The following is a 26,033-nucleotide window of genomic DNA, read 5'->3' as shown; positions in this document are numbered from 1 at the left end:
AAACAATGAAGTACTTTTAAAAAAGACATGAAGTGAGAGAAATATAAGATATCAAAAAAGTCAAAAAGAAAGAAAGAAAGAAAATGATGAATGAAAGAAGAAAAGAAAGAAAGAAAGACACAAAGCAAGAATTAAATAAAATAAGAAACAAACAAAGGAAATATGTAGTGAGAAAGAAATATATCAAAAAAGTCAGAAAGTCAGAAACAGAAAGAAAGAAAGAAAGAAAGGATGTCAGAATTGTATTCTTATAATACTAGTCATGTTGAAGAAAACTAAGATGTATGGTCTGAGTGATAATCAGCACACGATTGAAAACAAAAGCACTCTTTATTATTTCTTTCTGCTCCGTGAGACAGTCCAGGCAGTTCAGGGTTTTACTGAAGCACCCAGCAGTGGCACTCATGGGACTTAAACTCATAACCTTCTGACACCCTTCTCAGAACCAGACCCTCTGCACCATCACCAGCACTGCCGTCTGAACAGGTTCCCAGATAAAACACAAACATCTCAGTAACGTCGTGGTGACCGGGACTGTGGATCGCTCCACTACATCATCATCATCATCATCCACGTGCTGCTGTTCCACTAGCCTGCTGAGGAGATCTCATTCACTCATTTTATTACTGAGCCATAACACGTCAAGCTAGCTAGGAACAAGATGAACAACATAAAGAAAAACACATTAAGAAAAGACAGATACATGAAGCAAAAAAAAGAAAGAAAGAAAATAAGAAAAAAAAATCAGTAAGAAAAAGGAAAGATCAGAAAAATCATTCAGAAAGAAAACAAGAAAGAAACATAGAAAAAACAACAAAAGAAAGAAAGAAAGAAAGAAAGAAATGTATTAAACAAAAAAGAAAAACGAAAATAGGAAAAATGAAAAAATCAATATGAAAAAGGGAAATATCAGAAAAATCACATAGAAAGAAAGAAAACAAGAAAGAAACAAAACAATACAAAGAAAGAAAGAAAGAAATGTATGGAAAAGAAAGAAAGAAAATAGGAAAAATGAAAAAAAAATCAATAGAAAAAAGGAACTATCATAAAAATCACAAAGAAAGAAAGAAAACAAGAAAGAAAAAAAATACAAAAGAAAGAAAGAAAGAAATATAAGAATAATCATGACAAAGGAAAGAAAAAGAAATACATGAAGCTAAAAAGAAAGATAGATAGATAGAATTAAACAATTTAAAAAATGAAGAAAGAAATATAAGAAAAATCATACCAAAAGAAAGAACAAAGAAAGAAACACATGATGCTAAAAACAAAGAAAGAAGAAGAAAGAAAGAATACCCAGCTAGTTAACAATTTATGTTTAGCCACTCCTATAGCAACTCCTAGGTGTAGCGCTAGCCTGCTAGCTTTATATAACACTTTACTTTATGTAGCTGTTTCCAGACTAGCTAACTAGCATACTCCTCACAGTAACACTAGCTAGCTTATTTAATAGCAAGCTAATGCAAGATTTTTAGCTAACAGCTACATTTCTGTAAGTAACGTATGTAACCATGTGTGTGATTTCAGCCAACAAAACAAAACAAACTAGCAGGAAGGAATGCCACGGTCTCCACAACATCTTAATAACGTAGCATGGAGTGTGTTTGCTAATCAGCAAGATGTCGCTAAAAAGCCATGATCACTGATGCCATGATCAGTGATCACTGTTAATTTTGTGTTAATATCTCTGTGTGACAAAAATCATCGAGGTCCGGTTTCCTGTTGATGCTAAGTACAAATTAAATCGGAATGTGAGTTTTACAGTCTTATCATAGTAATTTATGAACATATCTGAGGGAAATGTTGATATTTCTGATGGTTATGTGTCATTTGTGCCCCTTAATATGGTCATGATGTGCTAGCAAGCTAAATCTTAAGCCTTAGTAGTTAGCTAGTTTATGCTAGGTGTCCATGTTTCTCACGTGCATGACGTCAGTAAAAACTGATTTTTTTTTTTTGTAGTAGTAGTAGGAGATTTAAACACACTATAAGTAAATACTTGTAAGGGGTCACATGATTAAAGGGTCACATGATTTTAAAAAAACATGAATGATTAGCAAACAAATTGCACATTAGCTTGTCCACCCAATGCTGTTTGTGTGCTATCTGGGTTCCTGAAGACGCTCTTGTAACATTTCTTGAAGTCTACAAAAATGTATCTTCTACAAAATGACAATGTTTTCAGTTAGCATCATGCTACCTGCTGTTCATACATTTTTGTTACTCACCTTTGTGTTCCCCAATTCGCAATTTTTTTTCATGTGTTGCTGTGTAGATGAGCTACTTTATCAAACTTATCAAACAAACAGCGACTTTATCAAATTTACAGATGGTATTACCTAGCAATACAAGAATGTTGTTATGTAAATTAGCATGATGCTCACTGGAGGTTTTTAGACAGTCTTTAGTTTTAGCTAGCCTTTAGTTCCCAAAAAGGTTCCTGAAGTTTGTGTAGATCAATAATATTGTAAAATATTTGATGTACATTAAATTTATATTTACACATACGGACTGTAACATATCGTTCAGCTATCACTTAGCATGATGCACATATGTAATAATTTAGCGAAACAATGGTGTGTCTGATGCTTTCAACACATAATCCATTCGTTGTCAGAGATTCCTAAAGGTGCAGTTTTTCTTGTTAATGTACAAAAAGTATTATGTTGTAGCAATTAGCATTAGCTAATTGCTAGTTCTTAGCTTCTTTTACTTGTCCGCCTACTAATGAGGTCCCTGAAGGTGCTGTTTAGTTCTTGGCTCTATAGATAAACAGCTTTAGGAAGATTACTTAGCATTATTTACCCAACAGTTGCCATGTATAATGATTTTATTATTCATACAGTTAGCATGATGCCAATTAGCTGTAATTCAAGTCCAGCTGAAGAGGTTTCTTAGGGCAACGGTGTGGACGTGTAAATGAAGATGTACACATGGTGTTATTTAGCAAACAGTGCCATGTGTGATGCCTTTGTTCAGTTAGCATGATGCTAATTTATGGATATATTTGTCAGCATTCCCTGTTAAGGAGGTTCCTGAAGGGGATGTTGTAGTTGTAGTTCTTAACAAACAAATAGTATTCCTTAGCAAGTTAGCACAAGGCTAATTGGTGGTCATTTGCTTTCATTACTGCTGTAGAGCTTCCTGAAGGTGCTGTTATAGTTCTTGGACATATAGATGAACTTTACACAATGGTATTATTTATCCAAGCAATGTTGTCAGTTAGCATGATGCTGACTAGCGCAGGTTATTTGTCAGCGCTGCCTGCTGAAGAGGTTCCTGAAGGCGCTGTTGTAGTTCTTGTTGAAAGCTGTGTAGATGAGTGGGTTGAAGAACGAGTTGGAGTATCCGAGCCAGAGGAAGACACTCTTCCAGACGGGCGGGATGTCGCAGGAGCACAGCGGGATGATGAGCTCGGCCAGGAAGAACGGGATCCAGCAAAGCACGAAGACACCGATCAGGATTCCCACCATCAGCGCAGCGCGACGTTCCTTCTGCTCACGCCACGTCTCGCCCTCAGGCTGGAACGACACGGCTGCGTGACGGACACCGAACGCCATCTGAGGCTGTTCCACGGCTTCCTTCACCTGAGGACCAAGATACTGGAAGGTTAGGTTCACTGCACATTTTATCATGGTTTATCAGTTTTTCTGATATCACCAGAACATTCCACTCTCTGCATCAGAGGCATGGCTCTGTACTCCATGTGTTTCAAACTTTCATAGAACTCTTGCTTGGTGACCACAATTACAGGACTGCCTTCTACAAGAAGGAACCGGTCCTTACAGCTTCTTTTACATACACAGTGTTTAGTCTGTTTGAACTGAACTCTAAAGTGTTTGCCCCTTGAGTATGGTTCATTTAGTCACCGAGGGGGTACAGACCAAAACCACTGGGTAGAGTCCAAGACCAACTGAGAGAGACAAAGAAAAATATATTAGAAAACCATGAAGAAAGAAAGAAAAAGAAAAAGGAATATTAGAAAAATCATGATGAAAGAAAGAAAGAAAGAAAGAATGAAAGAAACAAAGAAAAATATCAGAAAACCTTCAAGAAAGAAAGAAAAAGAAAAAAAGAATGTCAGAAAAATAATAATGATAGAAAATATATCAGAAAATTGTGAAAAAGTAAATAAAGAATGAATGAATGAATGAATGAATGAATGAAAATATATCAGAAAACCATGAAGAAAGAAAGAAAAAGAAAAAAAGAATATCAGAAAGATCATGATGAAGAAAGAAAGAAAGAAAGAAAGAAAATCTATCAGAAAATTGTGAAGAAAGAAAGAAAGATAGAAAGAAAAATGTCAGAAAACCATGAGAAAAGAAACAAAAAAGAAAAAAAGAATGTCAGAAAAATAATTATGAAAGAAAGAAAGAAAGAAAGAAAGAAAGAAAATATATCAGAAAATTGTGAAGAAAGAAATAAAATCTATCAGAAAATTGTGAAGAAAGAAAGAGAGCAAGACAGAAGGAAAATCTATCAGAAAATCATGACGAAAGAATGAAAGAAAAGGAAAGTCACAAAGAAAAAAAGGAAATATCAAAAAAATTGTGAAGAAAGAAAGAAAAATGAAATACATGAAGCTAAGAAGAAAGAAAGAATGAAATAAACATAGGAATCAAGAAATAAACATTAGAAAAATTGTATCTCGCTAGTTAGCAATTTATTTTTAGCCATTCCTGTATCAACCCCTAGGTATAGCACTAGCCTGCTAGCTTTATAACACCTTATTTTATGTAGCTGTTTACAAACTAGCAAATATACTCCTTCCACTAACAGTAGCTAGCTTATTTAATAAGAAGCTAATCAAAGATAGTTAATCATAGATGACAGGATCTTCATTCCTCACTGTGGAATTTGCATCTTTAACCAGTAGAGAATTTACTGAACTACAGAACTCATGATAGTAACTAACAGGAGGTGTTGATGATTTTCTCCATAGTTTTTTTATTTTAATCCTGCCAAAATGAGTGTATAATCACTGACTGTAGCCCATCTGTTGGTTTGCACAAAGTATTGGCCCCCCTGTCCATCCATTGAAATGGACTTCTATAGGAACATATAGTATGTAGGTGGTGCCAATTCCAAACCCCTGCAACAGACTGGCATTCCATCTGGCACGTATTCCCGCCTCGCAAATAGTGTATGACCTTGACCAAGATAATGTGATGAACGAATAAATGAATGAATGAATGAATGAATGAATGAAGGAACTTCCTAAGCCAGCTCTATCTTTTCTGTTTATCATGATGACATTAAAGGGTTGGTGGATCTCTGCTTTCCCGCTCACGCTGAGAGGAAAATTTCCACTCATTCTCCTTGTGTCTGATCTAAAATGACATAGAATGAGGATGGTATTATTTTATCATGTTTTCCTGTCATGTCTCATTGTACAAAATGCATTTGGCTTGCCTGATCTGCTCCTTACCAGAATGATATAATGAACATAACATTCTCCAGACTCGCCTTTTCTTCAGCATAAAAATGAAAATGACAGAAAACCAAGCTACTTCACAAACGGGATTTCCATCAGGATGAATAAAAAGTCATTGTCGCTCCATGTGTGTGTTTATGGTAATGTATGTCAAAATGGCTATGACAACAACATGATATACAGGATCCTTTAATGACACATACACACACACACACATATGCGCCTTTGTTTATGTGTAAGCAATGTGGCTAAATTGTTTATGTGTGTAGTGTTTGTCGCCTCTGGTTATATTCTAAAAGAGGAACTGGTACTTTTTTTTTTTTTTTTTTATAAAGCTCATTACACACCTCTCCCCTGCCTGAATTACTCAAGAGACGGAGATTAGTGCTGTGGAGGAATAAGAGGAAAATGAAAAAGCATGAGAAAAGAAATCAGACAGAATGAACAGAAGTGGAGAGAGGGAACAAGACGAAACTGATATATAAATAAGAAAGAATGTGTAATTATTGCGTTACAGAACAGATAGAAAGCACATTTTGTTTGTATTGTATCCAATAGAAAGACTGAGTATTGTTTTTATTCATTAAACTTAAAGGCCTTAAAGAACAAATGAGAGAAAATAAGGAAGTTGGTTGTGAATATGTGAGAATTTGTCAAACTGCCAATAAAATATGTGTGTAACTGTCATAACCTTAGAGAAGAGAATAAAACAGTATCTTGAATAAATAAATATCTTAAATAAAGAGAGGAGCAAACAGAGTGATGTACGGTGAGTAAGACAAAGAAGGAGAAGAATGGACAGGAATAGAATGAAAAAGAAAGAAGGGATGGAGAGGGGAAGAGAAAGACAAGCAAAGCATGGGATGGGAAAGAAAGAAAGAAAGAAAGAGAGAATGGCCAGGGAAAGAGAGGAAAGGAAAAAGGATACATATAGAGAGACAGAAAGAAAGAAAGAAAGAAAGAAAGAAAGAGAGGGATGGTCAGGACAAGAGACAGGAAATGAAATGATGGACAGGAAAGAAAATGATGATGGGAGAGAGAGAGAGAGAGAGAGAGAGAGAAATGGATAGACAAGGAAAGAGAGAAAGAGAAGAAGGTTGGAGAGAAAATTAAAGAAGGATGGACAAAGCAAGAGAAGGAATGGGAGGGAAGTATGGGGAAAGGGAGAAGGAAAGAGTGCGATAAACAGGGAAAGAAAGAAAGATGGAAAGAAAGAAAGAAAGGAGATAGAAGGGGAAAGAGGGAAGGAAAGAGAGAGAAATGATGGGAAGAGTGAAAAAGGCAGAGTGTCGTGATCTACTGAATGATGAGTGATAGAGAGAGAAAGAGCCAAAAGTTAAAAAGGGAGCAAGAGTAAGGCCAAAGCAGAGACAGAGCATTAAAGACAGAGGTGATGAAAGACGGACTAAGAGACAGAAAGAAAGATAGACAGATAGAGCAATGAAAAAGAGCAACCAGTCGCGTCAGTGGAGACTGAAGCCTAATTGTAGTGTGAATGTACTGAATCATTTATTCAGGTAGGAAGCACTCGAAACGCCGCAGAGACGCTTTTATCCTCCATCACGCAGCCTCCATGTGCACATTTTCTCTGTGTGGAGTCACTTTAACACCGCCGCCTTGTTATTTTCACACAAAATGAGCCGCAGCGGACACAACATGCTGTCGCTACGACGTGTAAAGACCTGCATGAGGGCAAAATTATCCTCATATTTAAAAAAAAATCCCTTCCTGGAAAATCAGTTTTTCTGACTCCGGTGAAGCCCTCCTGCTGAGAATAATTGGCTTATTTTTCCGTTCAGCAGGCAATCAAGCACCTTCCTTTCCTCCAGCATGAGGAAAATAACGCCTAGATCCGTCTCGCTAGCATCAACACGGACATGACATAGCGGCGACCGGAGGGAGCTAGCCAGACTTTTAACAGCACAACGCATTTCTTAAATTAAATTTTACTATTAGTTCATTAGTTTTATTAAATTACTATTATATTATTAGTTCACAAGTTTATATTAAAGCACTACTGTTTCTTTAGCAACAGCTTATTCACAGGGACTTGTATGGCAGAAGCTCCACCTAAACAGATTAAAAAAAAAAAAAACTTGTATAATTGAAATTTTCTGTCATTTATTTAACATTTAGGGAAGGAGTCTCCAGTGTCAGAGGTACAGCTGCAGTTTTTTTGACATCACTTTGCAGTTTCTCTGTAACTTGATGACTACCTAAGTGAGAACAGGAACTAACTTGTTTTGCAGACGTTCAACAACATTAAATGTAGCTATAAGTGGATAAAAAGTATGACTTCTGTAATAGAGTGCATTCAGAAAGTATTCATACCCCTTCATTTTTTTCACATCTTGCAGACTTATGCTAAAATAATTTAAAAAATGTTCACATCAATTTACACTCCATACCCCATAATGACGAAGCAAAAACCAGATTTGTGATAACTTTGCAAATTTATTAAAAAGAAAAAACTGAAATATCACATTGACATAAGTATTCACACCCTTTGCTATGATATCTGAAGTTTAGCTCAGGTGCATCCCATTTCTCTGGATCATCTTTGAGATGTTTCTACACTTTGACTGGAGTCCAACTGTGGCAGATTCAATTGATTGGACATGATTTGGAAAGGCTCACACTTGTTTATATAAGGTCTAAAAGCTGAAAATGAATATCCAAGCCATGAGGGCAAAGGAACTGCCTGCAGAGCTCAGAGACAGGATTGCACAGATCTGGGGAAGGCTACAAAAGTGGCCTCCATAATTCTTAACTGGAAGAACCTGATGGTCACTCGGGTTGAGCTCCAGAGATCATGTATGGAGATGGGAGAAACTTGCAGAAGGTCAACCATCAATGCAACACTCCACCGATCTGGGCTTTATGGCAGAGTGGCCAGACAGAAGCCTCTTCTCAGTGCAAGACACATGAAAGCATGAAAACATGAAACTTGAAACCTTTTTTGAAATTCCAAGCAGGCTTTCATGTGCCTTGCACTGCGGAGAGATGGCTGACCTTCTGCAAGTTTCTCCCAACTTACCAAGGAACCTTCTCCCCTGATTGCTCAGTTTGAAGGGGTCTCAATACTTTTTGAATGCACTGTAAATAAAAAAATTATAATCATTGGCAAATTGCTGTGGTGTAAGAAGAATAAAACATTTCAGGACATGCATGCTGTTATAGTAACAGTAACTGCACGAACACAGAGTTCTATTGCTTACTTATAGTATTGCCTACATCATGTGTGTGTGTCTGTGTATGTGTATGTGTGTGTTTATCACTCCGTATGCTGCCCAATCATCTAATGATGATCCAATCTGGCAAATATTCAGAGGACAATTAAATGAGCTTCTGTTTGTAACAGAGTGCAAAGTGACACTGTAGAACAGATGATCCAATTAAAACTGTGTGTGTGTGTGTGTGTGTGTGTGTGTGTTCTTGCAGGCTCCAGTCCTGCTGCCTGGTTTGATCTCTGAACATTTCCTTCCGCCACTGTCCTTCTCCTCCTTCTCGCTCTTTTCATCCCATTCTGTTCAGAATTTTCGTTTCCTTCACAAGCTGCCTACACGCCAATAACTCCTGCACAGATAAATCAATAAACTGAGTGTTGTGCTGTTTTAGAAAACTGGAAGTGATCTTGAACTTTAATTTTTAAATACATATAGCAACAGGAGCGCCTGTACACCATTCATGTCATTCATGCAATTGTCCAATCAGCCAATCATGTCCAATCAGCAGCGCAATGCAGAACATCTTTTGACTTTGACCATGGCGTGGTTGCTGGTGCTAGTGTGAGTATTTCAGAAGCAGCTGATCTCCTGGGATTTCCATACACAGCAGTTTCTACATGGAATGGGCAGTCGTGGCCTAATGGATAGAGAGTCGGACTTGCAACCCGAAGGTGAACCTGAAGGTTGTGGGTTCGAGTCTCGGGTCCGGCAGGGATTGTGGGTGGGGGGAGTGAATGACCAGCGCTCTCTCCCACCCTCAATACCACGACTGAGGTGAGACCCTTGAGCAAGGCACCGAACCCCCAACTGCTCCCCGGGCGCCGCAGCAAAAAAGGCTGCCCACTGCTCCGGGTGTGTGTTCACTACTATGTGTGTGCACTTGGACGGGTTAAATGCAGAGCACAAATTCCGAGTATGGGTCACCATACTTGGCCACAAGTCACTTCACTTCACTTTTAAAACAAATCAATATCCAGTGAGCGGCAGTTCTGTGGGAAGAACAGAACAGCCAGACCGGTGAGCAGAAAAGCATCTCAACAAGTCAAACCTTGAGATGGACAGGCTATAAAAGCAGAAGAACAAATCAGGCTCCACTCCTGTCAGCCAAGATCAAGAATCTGATGCTACAGTGGGCATTTTTTACAGTTCTGTCAACTCCTAGTTTTGGTGGATCTGAAGCATATCCCAGGAAGACTGATCATGAGGTAGGAATACACTCTAGATATGACGCTAATCTGCATCCGCACAGACAGGAACCCAAGCTCACACCAGATACCCTGGAGCTGTGAGGTAGCAATGCTTCCCGCTGTGGTGGCTGAACGGTTAAGGCTCTGGGTTATTGATCGTAAGGGCGGGGGTTCAAGCCACACCACTGCTTCCTCACAAGCTGGGGTATACTATATGCAATTTCCCCACTGCGGGACAAATAAAGGAATATCTTACTCTTACAATATGTTTTAATTTTTAAAAAATGATATTATGGAGCTTATCTATGTCATTTGAATTAAGTTCATTCCAAAAAATATGTAGGAAAGAGCTTCAGGATTTCTTATTTGTAAGCTAATTTAGTCTCATAGCTCCAGTGCAAAAACCACGGACATCCAGCATGTCTTGACTGATCAGCTACCTTTGGGGTGATGGGGCGTTGAGGACATTTCATTTTTTCCCTGCACACTTTCTTTAACACTGGCATTCACCAGAGAATCTCAATTAGGAAGTTATGTGTGTGTGTCTTGGGCTTTAAATTAGGTACATAAGGTACATAAGGTACAAACTAAATGCTAATTCTATCTTTTCATAAGAGTGTGTGTTTTTCTTGAATGCAAAATGAGAAATCCTATTAGGGGAGAGAAAGTGTGTGTGTATGTGTGTGTATGTGTGTGTGTGTGTTGTGGCTAAATTACAGCACTGCCTTATCCCAAGGCTAATTGTGAACCTGAATTTGGAACACCAATTATTTCAGTTTCTTTTTTTTTTTCATTTGCATTACGATGTAGTCATTAAAATCTTACATTGTTCAGGGTTTCATTAATATTTTTCTTATGATAATTGGTTAGAAAATGTATGAAATATAAATATAAATATAGCTGTGTACGTACCATGTTTACTACAGATCTAAAATGCACCCTTGCTTTCTTCTTACCTCAATAATCTCCGTCATTGGCATGATGGTGTTGGTTTTGCGTGAGCCGATGCGAAACTTGGCAGCCTTGTAGATCTTCCAGTACACAAACAGCACAACGCAGAGGGGCAAATAAAAAGCGCCAAAGGTGGAGAACACTGTATATGACGGTTCCTGGCTCACTTGACATGCCAGATCCTCCTCGGAATACGTCTCTCCCCAACCGAAGAGCGGCGACAGGGATATGACGGACGAGAGCAGCCATGTGAGTCCAATCATCACGTTGGAGATCCTTTTCCGTGTCTTGAGCGTATACTCGAGGTGGCGTGTGATGGACCAATAGCGATCGAGCGCGATGGCGGTCACGTTCCAGATGCTGGCCGTGCAGCACAAAACGTCACAAGAAATCCATACTTGGCAAAGCGCTTTTCCGAGGATCCATCGGCGGCCGTAAAGTTCTCGAACGAGGCTGAGTGGCATCACAAGCCCGGCTACCATCACATCTGAGATGGCCATCGAGGCCACCAGGTTGTGAGGGACACGGTGGAAAGTTCGGACTCTCAAAATGGTCACCAAAACGAGAAGGTTCCAAACGAAAGTAGCCACCACGAGCATAGCTAAAAGTGTGAGTGTGAGGACGCTGAACACAGAGAACGGGCGATACAAGTTTCCTGATTCTGGTCTGTTGGTCAGGTTTGATAAAAGGGCAGTGACGTTGAGATGAGGCATGCTGGCAGGCAAGGGATTAGTGAATTAGCATTACAAATTAGTCAGCAATGTTGAGGTGAATCAAGTCTCTGGAATTCTTGGTGACGTTTCGGTTAAGCATCTCTGATTGTGGTTGATAAACTTTTCAGTTTTTAGGAAAAACATCGACACGTCTTTTTGGTTGTTTTTTTTTCCAATAGATTCGTATTAGAATCTAAACTAAGCTAACATTAGAAATTTTGTTCTAAATATTCTTTAAGGTGTCAGTGGATTTCTTTATGACCTTCAAACCACATGGTGGTGGTAGTTTCAGGTTTGATCATTGCCTTCCTCAATTAATTAATAATTTTTTTGGCCAGGACATGTGAGTAAGGTAAATAATCTCTTGACATTTTGCGCTAGAAAGTATAAGGATTAGCTGATTAGCATTCAAAATTATGCTAAGATGGACTCGCATTAGAAATTTGGCTCTAATTAAGTGCATGGGTTAGCATGGGTCAAGTCAATAAACTTCTTGTTATTTTTGGAGTATGCATGGCTGCTGTTGAAAATTGTCCACCGAAAAAAAAAAATAAATAAATAAATAAAAAAAGGTTTCTTAATAAAGATTATTTATCTGAAATTTTCCTGCTGGATCTTGCTAATTATGAGATTAGCATGAACATCTATCAAGTACTTGGTGATCTTTGGGTCAAATATGAGGCCAAAAATGTTCCTTTTGAATTAACAGAAAAGAAGGAAGTGGACATTATTCATTTTTTGTCTATCTTTGCTACTTGCACATAATTTTATGGTGTGTATTAGCATTTGGAATTGAGCTAAAATAAACTGCTCTAATAAGATTAGTGAAGGAAAATTCCAGAAACAAAGCTATTGAAAGTTTAAGACGAGGAGAATTAGCGTTCCGGTTTAATACAAAATATGCTAGCATTCGATATAGCTTTAAATAGTCAACGAGTTTTATTTTAACTTAGTGATGTATTTATTCGAATTAGAAATGAAGATCAGATAAACTAGCATGAGAAATTCTGCTCAGATTAGCTCCTAAAGTTAGCGTGAGTCGCATGATCGGTCATTGAATTCTTACAAGGGACCTGTTGGTGTTAATGCATCTTGTTTCCTTTTTGGCAGCGAGGTTTATGACTCCATATCACTGCTCGCTGCCATAGTTCCAGCTGCTTTCAAGCTGATTAAAGAGAGCAATCCCATTATGTTCAGACACGGCGGAAGTCTAAAGTTTTGATGTTCTGGATCTTGTTGAGTCCATTCGTGGAAGTGGGCTACTGGTCGAAAGCGACAACATCCTGAAACACAAAAAAGAAAAGAGAATTGAATAACAAAAAGAATAAATCAATCACTTCTCTACAGCAAGACCTGATGAAATTTTAAAAACGTCTCCTGGAGCCCAGAGGCACTGCAGACTTGTATGTTTGCCAAAAATTCCCTGCAGTCTTCTGACATCTTTGTCTGCTCGGAGCGTGAGTTCTCCACAAGCAAAACGCCACGATGCGTCTGAGTTAAAAAAAAAAAAAAAAAAAAAAAGAGCCAAGCATGGAGATGGGAAGAGAAGCCATCTCTCTTTTCCATCCATCTGTATTTCAACTTCTTTCACACAGAAAGGGCTGCGACTTTCATGTGCAAATAACAAGCCAAAGAGATGCCTCGATGCATCCTCTGTCCAACCCCAGAGTTTTTCACCAATTTGCCACCTGAATGGACGTGAAGAGAAAGACGGATAGAGGTATCATCATGCCTGCATTGACCGCTCTACTTAAGAGAAGTGTGGGTGGGGAAGGATTCACATTATCACACTACGCTATTTATGGAGCACCACATGCTCAGACCAGACTTTCCGCCTCGATCCTCTGCTGTAGAAGCCAATTTTTATTACATACGATGCAGGACCGTTTAGCTGAAGTGTTACGTAAGAGATTACAGCTGTGCTGGCTGTTATAACATCAGTGGAGGGTAATTATTACATTATTCCGCTGTGTAATCATCCTTAAGTGTCTTTCGCAAGCTTGAGGCATTTTGCATCGTCTTCTGCTGACACAAGCACACACCACGTCCAGTTATGATCTAATCTGTCCTTGCGGCAGCGAATTATGTCCCTTCTTTGCTGATAATTAGGTCCAACACCAGCTAAAAGACTTCAAACTATCAAATAAACTGTGGGAGTAAGAGAAAAGGAAGGAGGGGATGATTTATAGCTTCATTTAGTATGTATTAAATGACCTAATATAGTTGGCAGAAAGTTCAAAGGAAAGAGCCGCTTGGAAATGAGTATGAGGACAAAATGAAAAATATTCTCACATTTTTAAAACACTGCTCCCACAAGCAATAAACAGTGTATCGACTCTATGGGAACACTAACTAAAACGACTCAAAAATCAATAACTCCGAATTGTGAGAATAAGCTCGGTGCATAGGCGGAGTAGGGTTTAAAGCAACCCTTCTTCACCCCTGCTGAATGACTCACTAGCTCGTCTCACGCAATAACGCCGAGCCGCTGAAGGAAGGAGTCTCATCTCTCCAGCGCTCGTTCATCAGAAATCAGCAAAGCGACACTCTAGAGGTCAAGCGAAGAGAAAAGAGCGCCGTGTGAAAAGAAGTTCATCCGAGTTCATAGACGGAGTGTGTGATGGGTTTCAAAAGATGAAAATGAATAAGATGTGTGAGGACAAATGTAGAGTTTTCATTTACATTTTTGGGTTGTACTGTGACACATATTGCTTTGATGCAAAAGTTTGCATACCTCTGCTCATAGAAAGTGTTTATTTTTTTACTATATATACATACATACATACATACATACACATATATATATATATATATATATTCGTGTGTGTATGTGTAGCTTTGCACACTCTTGGTATCTACAAAACTAGCTTCTTGAGGGAGCTTTACCCAGGAGGCTTTTCTTAACTTTTCTTTTCTTTACTTTTGAACTCTGCGTGCGTTTTTCGAAGGAACATATACTCATTTAATATACACATATACATACTCATATACTCATATACTCATATAAAGTTTGTGGCATCTCATGCCATTTTTAACTAACAAGATAAAAACTTGTCCATCAAAAGGGTATGGGGAAATGTCTGTGACTGGCCTGTCAGTGTAGGCAGTTCTTGGGCATATTTAGTGGCAAAACAGTACCAGACTCGTTAGCTATAGCTTTTGTTAAGTTTGACAAGTCAATATATATGTGCGGAAAGTTCCTGGTATTCAGAGTTGGGTTACGCAGCTTCGTAAATCAGTTTTCTGGATTCCTCGTTCAAATTATTACATCCCTTGTGTGTAGTTCATGCCATTGTGTTTGCCAAATTTTCTTGAATTGAAGCATCAAAGATGGTGTCTAGAATTAAAAATGAAAAATAAAAGAGACTAATACAATGATATACATTTTACTGAGAAGATGGCGAGCGTTGAAATAAATCTAATAGGAGTTTAGTATATCGGCAATATATTACTGCATGAATAGTCCTAGTTGTAATGATCACATTAATCCATCCAATCCATCCATTTTGTGTACCACTTATCCTACAGGAGCCTGAAGCCTATCCCAGGGGACTCGGGGCACAAGGCAGGGGACACCCTAGACAGGGTGCCAATCCATCGCAGGGCGCAAATGCACACACAATACGGACAATTTAGAGATGCCAATCAGCCTATGTCTTTGGACTGGGGTAGGAAACCGGAGTACCTGGGGAAAACCCCCAAAGCAAGGGGAGAAAATGCAAACTCCGCGCACACAGGGCAGAGGCGGGAATCGAACCCCCAGCCCTGGAGGTGCAAGGCAAACTTACTTACACTCATTATTCAGCAACACATAGAATAGCACTTGATCCAGCACATCCGGTTATTTATTTATTTATTTATTTTAATGTCATGTGCCAAGAGTTCATTGTGTGTACAACTAAATGAAGCCACAAGACACCAAATTGAGGTCGTGAAATAGTAACAGCAATGTGTGCGTGGGATGTAAGCTATTTATCACGCTTTTAATTCACTGTTTTGAGTTGTGGAATTCATAAAATAATGCAATTTTTTCGATGTGCTCTCCTGTAAAGAAAACCTGCCCATGGTTTGAAGGATAAGTTCTTGCTAATTTTACCAAACACTCACATGAGACAGAAAAGGAGAAAAAGAGAAAAGGACTCCCACACTACTTGTTCATTAGCGCACTGCTGTTGTTCCGACTTCATGGAACACAAGGTGATTTAACAAGCAGAGATGGATTATTGACTGGACCTGAAGGTCCAGTTGTCAGGGCGCCTCTGATTGGACAACTAAGACTTGAGGTGGCTCGAGGACTCGAAAAAAAAAAAAAAAAGTATAGTGATGAATGAAGAGCTAAGTGGAACAGGGAGAAGAATGATGGAAAGATACATGTGGAGTGAACAACAACAACAAAAAGAGAGGGAGATGAGAGTTTCTGTATCGATGTTCAGGTGACCTCTGAAGTGAATTAAGTTACTGCAGCATGAAGGAATAGAGCAAAGGCTCAGATCGATCGATCTGTGTGTCTTATTGAGCTGCTATTGATTACAGTGAGAACTTTGCTGGGAGATGTGTTCGATTGTTTGCTGTGCCACAGATTTATTCATCCATTGTTGTTGTTGTTATTGTTGTTGCTTGTGTGCATCATGCTGCAGTGTGTGTGTTTTGCATGTTTTCTCCTATTGGGTGAACAGCATAATGGGATTGGTTTCCCTGAGAAAGAAACATTCAATACTGGACAGAAATTTTGCCAGAAAAGGGTGAGACTCAGTGCCATATTTATCCACAAATAGCTATATTAGGACCTTAGATAGAGAGATAGCGTACACTCCTATTCCCTGGAAGCAATGCTGCGTTCAAGAACTTGTAAGTAGGACATCACCACTTTTAGATGATTGATGGAGGAAGGATCATCATCTAATAGAAATGTTTGTGCTTCTCTTAATCGTGTGGGAACAAGAAAATCTGTGAAAATACAATTATTTCTGACTATTTTTATCAAACAGTTCTTCAGAAACACCTCCAGTGCATTATATATTATACATATGCTGTATGGTACATCTCATAACATCATCGAATCCTGAGTAAATATGATTATATTGTCTGTTTAAATGCAAATTTCCAAAAGAAAAATTTATATTTCCCAGTTTCTGACACCACTCAGGCACCACAAATCCCAGATTGTTCTCAATTCTGATTGGTCAGAATCAAGGGAGTCATTCAACACCAGCTCTGCTGCTACAGTAGTGCAGCTGCAAATCATAGGTTTCTATAGTAACAGGGACGTGCCACATAAATGGATTAAAAAAACGTGTGTAATCGTTGATATGGTGACATTTTCTTTAAGGAGTCGTTTATTTAACATTTATGGATTTAGTCTTCACTGTCAGTGTTGCAGGTAAAGCTGTAACTTGAAGTTTTTTCGCCATCTTCAGGACAGAGGTGTTACGATTGGCGGTTTTGCCGTAACATGACAAGCTGTGTTTTTTTGTCTTATTTAACTTCAAAAGAGAGAGAAAAAGTAGAGGGTGATGAGGGACCGACTGTTTAGAGCTGCTATAATGTAAGTGAGAACAGGAACTAATTTGTTTTGTGGACGTTCCACATCATTAAATGTAACTATAAATGGATAAAAAGTATGGTGTTGGAAAATTACTCTGGTATAAGAGAAATAAAACACTTCAGGAAGCGTGGTTACAGGAAAATAGTTAACACACATATACACACAGTATATATAGTTAGATTGTGCAAGTAAATTTTGTGAGTAACGTTAGACTATTGTGATGTGTTGTTCACAAATGAGTCGACTCTGAGTCAACTCTTTTAAGTGACTATTAGGAGCTGATTCACATATCAGAAGAAGGACATTTTCGAAATAAAGACGATTCATCTCACAGAACATTCTTTGATATTGTGTATTCACAGTTTGCTAACGCCGTTAAATCACACACATCGAAATGAATCCAGTGAATCTTAATTACAACAACTGAGTCAATTGGTACAGCAGCATGATTGAATCATCTTCAAATTTGACTTTAAAGTTAAGCGCAGAAACACAATAATATTATTGTCAATGCAAATATGTAGCGTAAGATCACTGAAAAACTTTGGCCAGTTCTGGAAGAAAAAACTTACAATTAATCATTTCAGATAATTTTCATTATCAGAGTCAGATAATTCGGTAAGCTGAGTCAAGCGAGCTTTTTTTTTTTTTTTGACACAGTAAAGTCTTAGAATATGTTTTGTACCTCATCCACACACATACAGGAGAAGAGTTTCCATAGTACAGATTTCAAACTGACAGTGAAATCATTGTCAAGTACTCAGTGAAGTGCTCAACCCGAGTCAAGTAGGACACCCTGGAGACATATCTCACAAATTATACAGACCTTAGGTTATATATGAGACGGGGACAGTTATATATGAGACGGGGACATCACATCATGCCTGGTTCCAGATCACAAATTTTCAATTGCATAAATCTAAACCATAGCATGTTATATAGGCCTGGGTTCTGTAGAATAGAACTTCTGCATGTGTGTGTGTGTGTGTGTGTATGTGTGTGTAGTGGGAGAGAGAGCAAAAAGGCTGTGGCAAGATCATCATATGTCCCTGTTAACTTCTGCCTTCATTCATGAAGCTCATTCAGTCTCTCTCACGCTCCTCTTTTTCACTTCTGCCTCATTCTTTCTCTTTCTCTAAATATATCATACGTCTTCAACAGTGAAATATATCGCTAACACTGAATCAGAAATGTTTCAGTTTGTTTACTATAATGCTAGTTCGTGTTTTAGCCTGTTTGCTATAAAGCTAGTCTGTGTTTTAGTATATTTACTATAAAGCTGGTTGGTGTTTTAGCCTGTTTGCTATACTGCTAGTTTATGTTTTAGCCTGTTTGCTATAAAGCTAGTCTGTGTTTTAGTATATTTACTATAAAGCTAGTTGGTGTTTTGGCCTGTTTATTATAATGCTAGTTTATGTTTTAGCCTGTTTGCTATAAAGCTAGTCTGTGTTTTAGTATATTTACTATAAAGCAAGTTTATGTTTTAGCCTGTTTACTGTAATGCTAGTTGGTGTTTTAGCCTGTTTACTATAATGCAAGTTGGTGTTTTAGCCTGTTTACTATAATGCTAGTTTGTGTTTTAGCTTGTTTACTATAATGCTATATTGTGTTTGCCTGTTTACAATAATGAGAAATGGTTTGTTAGCTTGTGTACTGTTATGCTAGTTAATTTCTAGCCTGTTTACTGTAATCCTTAGAGGTATTATTATGTTGTTTACTATGGTGCTATGTTTTAGCTTGTTTACCATAATGCTAGATAAGATTTTAGCTGGTAATGATAAATGGTTTGTTAGTGTATTTACTCTTATAGTAGTTAATTTCTAGCATGTTTACTCTAATTGTTATGGGAAATTTGGTTGTTTAATGCGCTTTGGTGTTTTAGCCTGTCTACTATAATGCTAGGTAATGTTTTATCCTGTTTATGGTAATGGTAAATGGTTTGTTAGCTTGTTTACTATAATTCTTACAGGTATCATTCATATGCTGTTGTTTACTATTGTGCTATGTTTTAGCTTTTTTACCATAATGCTAAATCAGGTGTTAGCCCGTTTATTATAATGGTAGTTAGGGTTTTAGCTTGTTTGTTATCCTCCTAGTCTGTGTTTTCGTGAAGTTTCCTGGAGTTCCTTGTAAACCTAAATGCACACTTGTAGCCAAGAACACACTGCTTCGGACGTTTATTAGCAAAGAATTATGGATTCTTGTCAGAGAGAATAGTGTTTAGTCCCCATTTTTGGTAACTGATGGAATAAAGTCATCCTTCTGTCATACACTGATTTTCTGCAGTGTCTTCTGCCATGCCTTGGGCTCTGAAACCCAAACACACACTCAGTAGGAAGCTGCTATTTCTTGGCAGCTTGTCCTTAATGGGTTTCGACACTTACCCTCGGGCAGCGTAACATACACTGGCTCCTGTCACTTTATTACTGTGGCAATGTTAGCAGTAGAAGAAAGAAGAAGAAGGAGGGCATTCAGATTTGTGTGTATTAATATAGGGCAATGATTGGGGGGTATGTGTGTGTGTGTGTGTGTGTGTATGTGTTTGAATCCAAAGCCTCACATCACACACCAACGTGTGTTATACCTTTGGTCAGAGATAGTGAAATACAAGATAATGCCTGGGGGCATAGTGATAAAGCACACGGGAGTAGTATGCACATGTGCACACACACACACACACACACACACACACTCGATATAGATGCTGCTGCACAAGAAAAGCCCAATGCCTCAGTGTGATGAGCTACACACTGATACACACGGAGCATGAATGACTGAGTGTGTGTGCATTCATAATGCATTTCCTCATTTCTCCTCAGCTTGTTGTACACAGAGAGAGAGAGAGAGAGAGAGAGAGAGAGAGAGAGAGAGGCAGACAGTGTGCATTCCACACTCCACGAGTCCAACAGTACAATTAATAAGCTCCTTAGGGTAATCAGCTAATCCAATTAACTCACACAACTTCATGAGTTTTAAGGATACATGCACACACACCATCAGCAACATCAGCTGTAATGATTCATCTGTTTGAATTTTTTATGATACAGTCATGTTCATGTACTCATCAAAATGGAGCCATTTGCTAAAGTTATCTAGAAACTAGTTATATAATTACTAGAAGAGTGGCCGTGGCCTCAGTCTTTGGAAACGGAGGTGTGGCCTGTGTGAGTGTCAACCCTAATAAAAGAGGCATGGCCTGAGTAAATGTCAAGCCTAGTAAATGAGGTGTGTTTCAGTTTTACTAAAGTAGGTATAACCTGTGTGAGTGTCATTCCTAGTGAAGGAGGTGTGGCCTGTGTGTAAAGGAGGTGTGGCTTATGTGAGCATCAATCCTTATAAAGGAGATGTGGCCTTAGTGAGTGTCAGTCCTAGTAAAAGAGGTGTGGCCCCAGTGCCTGTCAGTCTCAGTGAAGTGGGCGTGGCTGAGTATAAGAACAGAAACATACTCTTACAGTATTTCATACTTTCACCACCTCACTGTGATTCTGTCTTCACCAGCATCTTCAGCAAAAAAAACCCCAAAACCTAAAGGCATCAGAATAGTACGAATTCCACTGTCAAGGTCCTCATACACGCTATGCACTCTGCACACACACACACACACACACACAAACACACACACGTCAACATTAGCTGTCTCTTCCTGAATGAAGTACAGGCTCCTACTCTTTCAGTTAAAGTACCCTTGAACATGTTGTCACAGATAATCTGCGTAAAATAATAAAACACTTAACAGGGTTTTTTTTAATGCTACAAACATGCCTGCTGTCCCTTCTAGTTAACTAGCTCACGCTTTTTACACATCCACACCAGTGGGATTTCAGTGTCAGAGTCTTATTTTGCATCATCATATCCTGAGCAATTTATTTAACAGCAGCCGAAACTGTTACCATAGCAACAACAATTTTGTTTATCACTAATATTAGGTAAGTTAGATAGCCAGCATGCATGGTACGCAGGTCCTGTCGCTAAACTTCTCTGCGCAGCACGTCATCAATTAATAGTCTGCAAAACAATATGACAATTTTTGTGACATCACACTTTGCTCTGACCCCAAAACATTTTTATACAGAAGTACTGAGAAAGTCTGAAATGGAAAAACGTGAATTTAGCCGAAACTTCAATCCGTATAATCAGTAGATAAGAGTTAAACATTCCATTGAGATCAGAGGTACATTCTGTTTATTAGAAATTTATGGAAAAACAAATTACAAATATTCATTCAAGTAATGGAACCCAACCAACAATGCAGAACCCACTCCAAAACCTTTATAACCCAAAAAACAGATATGGACAAAGGTTCAAATTTATAAAATATCAATATGAAAGGTCTAGGGATCTTCAGCAAGAGTTATGGATGCAGGACAGGAAATTATTTGGGACATCAAGGTTCTAGCAAAAAAGGAAAAGAAATCTTCACAAGTAAGATAGATATTTGTGAACCTAGCCTTTGAAGATGTATCCCTTTTTTTTTCCAAGGGCACAAAATAAAAGCATATGCAAGAGGAGTTTGCACTTTCTAACCGAGTTGTCAGGGCGAGAGGACGAAAGTGGAATATTGGTGAGAGACAGAGCAAAGAGGGTTAATGAGGAGCACAGCTTGAGAGACAAGCCCAGAACCGTCAAAAAAATGAGGTTACGGATGGAAAAAAACAGAACACGCGACTCCAAATGTTGAGATCTGTCACAGAGTCGAGCGGGCAGTTGATCCAGTGGTGTGAAAGAAAATTGGCAAGATGTTCGTGTTTACCGAGCAACACAGTTATAAATAAAAAAAAAAAAAAACATTTGCCTGTGCAACATCTGCTCTAAAAATCCATTCATTTGTAACATTGCAGACTTAATTAGCAGCAAAAGCTTCATTTTGTTCCTTCATTGCTTTTTAATTTCAGGAAGTCTCAAACATTTTACAGTCAAACACCCATTTATGATCAATCTAATCAACACCAGTAAAATATTAAATATATCAGGTAGAAATATAACATCATCTTTAGTAATTAGAGCCATTGTGGCTTTTTATTCCAGAACTTTCCACCTACAAGGAATAAAACACTCAATGATATGCAGTTATAGGAAAATAATCAACGGAGGGGTGATGTGATGAGGCGGAGTTACTGTCACCATGGAGAAGTTGTTTTCGTTTTGTTTTGTGCCACAGCGGATTGCCAACAATCACAGTAAAGGATTATATGTCATACTTTTTATCCATTTTTAGTTACGTCTATAAATGTTGCGGAACGTTCGTGAGACAAGTTAGTTCCTGTTCTCGCTTACGTTATAGCAGCTATAAACAGCCGTTCCCTCACCAGCCTCACTTTTTCTCTCTCTTGTAGTTAAAAAAAAAAAAAAAACGCAGCTTGTCATGTTACCAAGAAAAACCGCAAAAGTGTAAACTCCTCTGTCCTGAAGATATTGGACCGCTTAAAGTTACAGCTTTGACTGATACAAAGCGCTGACACTGGAGACTCCTTCCACAAATGCTACATAAATGACAGAAAACGTCAATCGTTACACACATTTTTTCTGTTAATCTGTTTATGTGGAGCGTCCAAGCGTACAAGTCCCTGTGAACGAGCTGTTGCTATAGAAACGATAATGTATCAGAACAAGCGCATTAATATAAACCTGCACTACTGTCAGAGCTGCTGTTATAGATAATTAATCAACATCCGCTAACCAATCAGTATCCGTAATCCTACAGTACTGTGGTGTAAAAACGATTTAATATGAAGATGGTAGTCATGAAAATATATCATTTCTCTATAATCAATGTGAAGTTAAAAAAATGTATTCTGTTATTAATATAATATTAGCACATGCCTATGCTTGTTACACTCTAGATTGGACAATCTGGTTCTTTTAGTACACACGCTCACACACACACACACACACACACACACAATCACAGATTGTCAGTTTGAGCCTTTTTCCATTTTTCATAGTCAGTTGTAAAGTCAGTGTAATGTATAATAATAATAATAAAAATAATAATAATAATATGCAGTCGGGTCCAAAGGTCTGAGAGCACTAGTGAAAATGCTTCTATTTTACATTCTTTTCTAATTTAATACAACAATTTTCATTATACATTATATTCTTGACAAAAACTTGAGTGAAACGTAGAATCTTTAAACCATTTATATGAATTTCAGAGTATCTTAGTATTTGGTATGTCCCCTTTTTTGCTTTAATGACAGTGTGCACTCGAGCTGGCACAGACTCCACAAAACCTTATGATCCATTTTAGATCAAATCCATCAGAGTGTCGTCTGAACATGTGCTTCAATAAACGAGATTAGGCATGAGGAAAATCTGACCTTTTGTGCAAAGCAGATAACATGGTCAATATCACACATTTGCGTACATTTAAATAGGGAACTGGAAATAGTGCAGAATATTGAATATTCAAGATATTGAACATTTACTTTCTTTCTTTTAAATATTTCAGAATTCTAAAACCATCTGTGTACTTTCAATTTAAATTGAAAAAAAAAAAATTACTAGATTTTCAATGTGGTGTCAGACTTTTGGACCCCACTGTACATCATCTTATAACATTTTACATCATTTCATTCGAGTGAACACACACACACACACATACTGTATATATATATATATATATATATATATATATATATGTTCCTGCACTGCATTGAACATACTGTAATTTCCTTCCCTCTCTTTAGAAATCATCATTTTATTAAACATACCCTTCAATTATTAATTATTGCGGTTTAACTTCATGACATCCAGCCTGGCACTTATCCAAATTAATTATACTTATAATTAAATTATTCAGTGCTAATTATATCCTGCTTTCATGGTGAACAAATCACAAGAACGGGAAAGAACACAAAATCCTCAAATAATGCAAAGCACGTATTGTTATGTAAGAGTTAGAGTGGGCATGGCCAATAAAAATAAAGCATCACTTACCCACAATTCCAGCAATAATCAGCTTGTGCTTCAGCAAGTGTTGCTGTGAGAGCTGTGAGAGATGTGGACTGAGCGGAGTGTGTGAAGTGTGAGTGTTGTACCTGCTGTGGGAGCTGTGCGCGGATCAAACCAAGCATACACGTGGGGGGGTGGGGGTGAGGGGCGGGGGGGTATCTGACGGGAACATATAGAGGAGGAAAAGCAGCAGATGAGTGAATAAAACAGCAGGCTTTATATTCTTGTCACAGATGGAATTGCATGTGTTTTTTTAATTATTCCCCACAGAAATGGGAGTTTCTCTCTCTCTCTCTCTCTCTCTCTCTCTCTGTGTGTGTGTGTGTGCGCGTTCGGTCTTTGAAAATCTCAGAAAATCAGAGTGTAGCTAAACTGTCTTTTCTCTTGAGGCACATTATGAGGAATAGTGATGTGATGTCACGTGTCTGCTGGAATATTCATGAGACTATCATAATTGTTTGCAAAGTAAAACACAGTAACTGAGATTTTCAGGCAAATAGAACACAAATATATTACAGTGGAGTTTAGAACAAACTATGTCTTTATTATAACATAATAGATTATAATATTGAATAGAATAGAATAGAATAGAATAGGGCCACATTACAATAGAGTTTAGAAGAATGAATGCCTTTATTATAACAAAATAGAACAGAATAGAAAAGGACACAACTATTGCAATAGAGTTTAGAACAAAATTTGCCTTTATTATGACAAAATAGAATAGAATAGAATAGAATAGAACCAAGCCACATTACAAAGAACAAAGTATGTCTTTATTAAAATAGAATAGAATAGAACCAAGCCACATTACAATAGAGTTTAGAACAAAATATGCCTTTATTAGAATAGAATAGAATAGAATAGAATAGAATAGAATAGAGTGACATTACAATAAAGTTTAGATCAAAATATGTCTTTAACTAAAGGTTAAATTATAACAGAATAGAATAGAATAGAACACAGCCACATTACAATAGAATTTGGAACAAAGTATGTCTTTATTAAAATAGAATAGAATAGAACAGAATAGAATAGAACCAAGCCACATTACAATAGAGTTTAGAACAAAATATGCCTTTATTAGAATAGAATAGAATAGAATAGAATAGAATAGAGTGACATTACAATAAAGTTTAGAACAAAATATGCCTTTAACTAAAGGTTAGAATAGAATAGAATAGAATAGAATACAGCCACATTACAAAATAGTTTACAGTAGCATTACAGTAGAGTTTAGAGCAAACTATTTCTTTATTGTAATAGAATCGAGCAGAATTTTATATTTTTATAATTTAAATGACCTTTAGTTTGAGAAAAGAATTATATAAACAAAACTTCTTCTTCTTTTTCATATTATTATTATTATTAATCAAGGGATGCTGTGAATTGAGTCTCTGATTCTGAACTTCTGATGGTAGTTTGTATATTCATAGTGTAGAGGCGCAGTGATGTTCTGAGGCCATTTTAGTAGCTTCTTGTACATTTAAAAACATATTAAACAATGAAATCCATCCCACCTTCAGGGACACTTTAGTCTAATTAGACGACAACAGCAGGTTGAAGTAGAGTGACAGATACTGTTACCATAGTTACTGGTGCTAAGACGTATTATGACATAAAACAAAATGAGTGCAGTTCATGAGAATAAACGTGAGAGTAGAGAACTGGGGGGACATCGGCTACCTACGCTATATATCTTTTCTCAATTTGTGTAAAACTGCCTCTTACACAGGAAGTGAACGCTGACCTGCTGCTTTGTTGCTTCTTGCATCATCAAACTCTGGAAACTGATTGGTCCCCTTCCTGATGGAAGTATTTTGTCGTAAAATCGTTCTCTTTTCCTCGAACGCTTAAATCAAGCTGTGAGATTTAACGCAATGCACTGGCAAGGCAATATTTTATCTCCTTGCAGAAAATGATTTACGGGCCTCAGCACATGTAACCGTAAGGCACCTGATATCCTGCGGGCCTGAGACAGAAATACAACTGCAGTGCTTTATGGCTCTGAAATTCTCCATG

At 37.8% G+C, this 26,033-nt stretch overlaps 1 protein-coding gene across 1 annotated transcript; it reads right to left on the bottom strand.

Moving 5' to 3' along the window:
- Positions 1-813: 813 nt before the first annotated feature.
- htr5ab (5-hydroxytryptamine (serotonin) receptor 5A, genome duplicate b) lies at positions 814-24,120 on the bottom strand. Its single transcript, XM_026937128.3, has 3 exons — positions 23,997-24,120; positions 10,808-12,798; positions 814-3,587 (listed from the first exon to the last, which is right to left on the bottom strand). Exons 2-3 carry the CDS (start codon positions 11,513-11,515, stop codon positions 3,255-3,257), a joined length of 1,041 nt encoding a protein of 346 aa, XP_026792929.1. The 5' UTR covers positions 11,516-12,798; positions 23,997-24,120; the 3' UTR covers positions 814-3,254.
- Between the last annotated feature and the right edge of the window lie 1,913 nt (positions 24,121-26,033).

The sequence above is a fragment of the Pangasianodon hypophthalmus genome, chromosome 4 (genome assembly GCF_027358585.1).
Source record: "Pangasianodon hypophthalmus isolate fPanHyp1 chromosome 4, fPanHyp1.pri, whole genome shotgun sequence".
Taxonomy (NCBI): Eukaryota; Metazoa; Chordata; class Actinopteri; order Siluriformes; family Pangasiidae; genus Pangasianodon; species Pangasianodon hypophthalmus.
Note: the sequence above shows the minus strand (reverse complement) of the source record. Positions and strands in the feature narration are given on the sequence as shown.

Excerpts from the sequence above, each read along its gene's own strand:
- htr5ab (XM_026937128.3), bottom strand. The coding sequence starts at position 11,515 with ATGCCTCATCTCAACGTCACTGCCCTTTTATCAAACCTGACCAACAGA. Across the intron at positions 3,588-10,807 it reads CAATGACGGAGATTATTGAG|GTGAAGGAAGCCGTGGAACA; the intron begins GTAAGAAGAAAG and ends CTTGGTCCTCAG.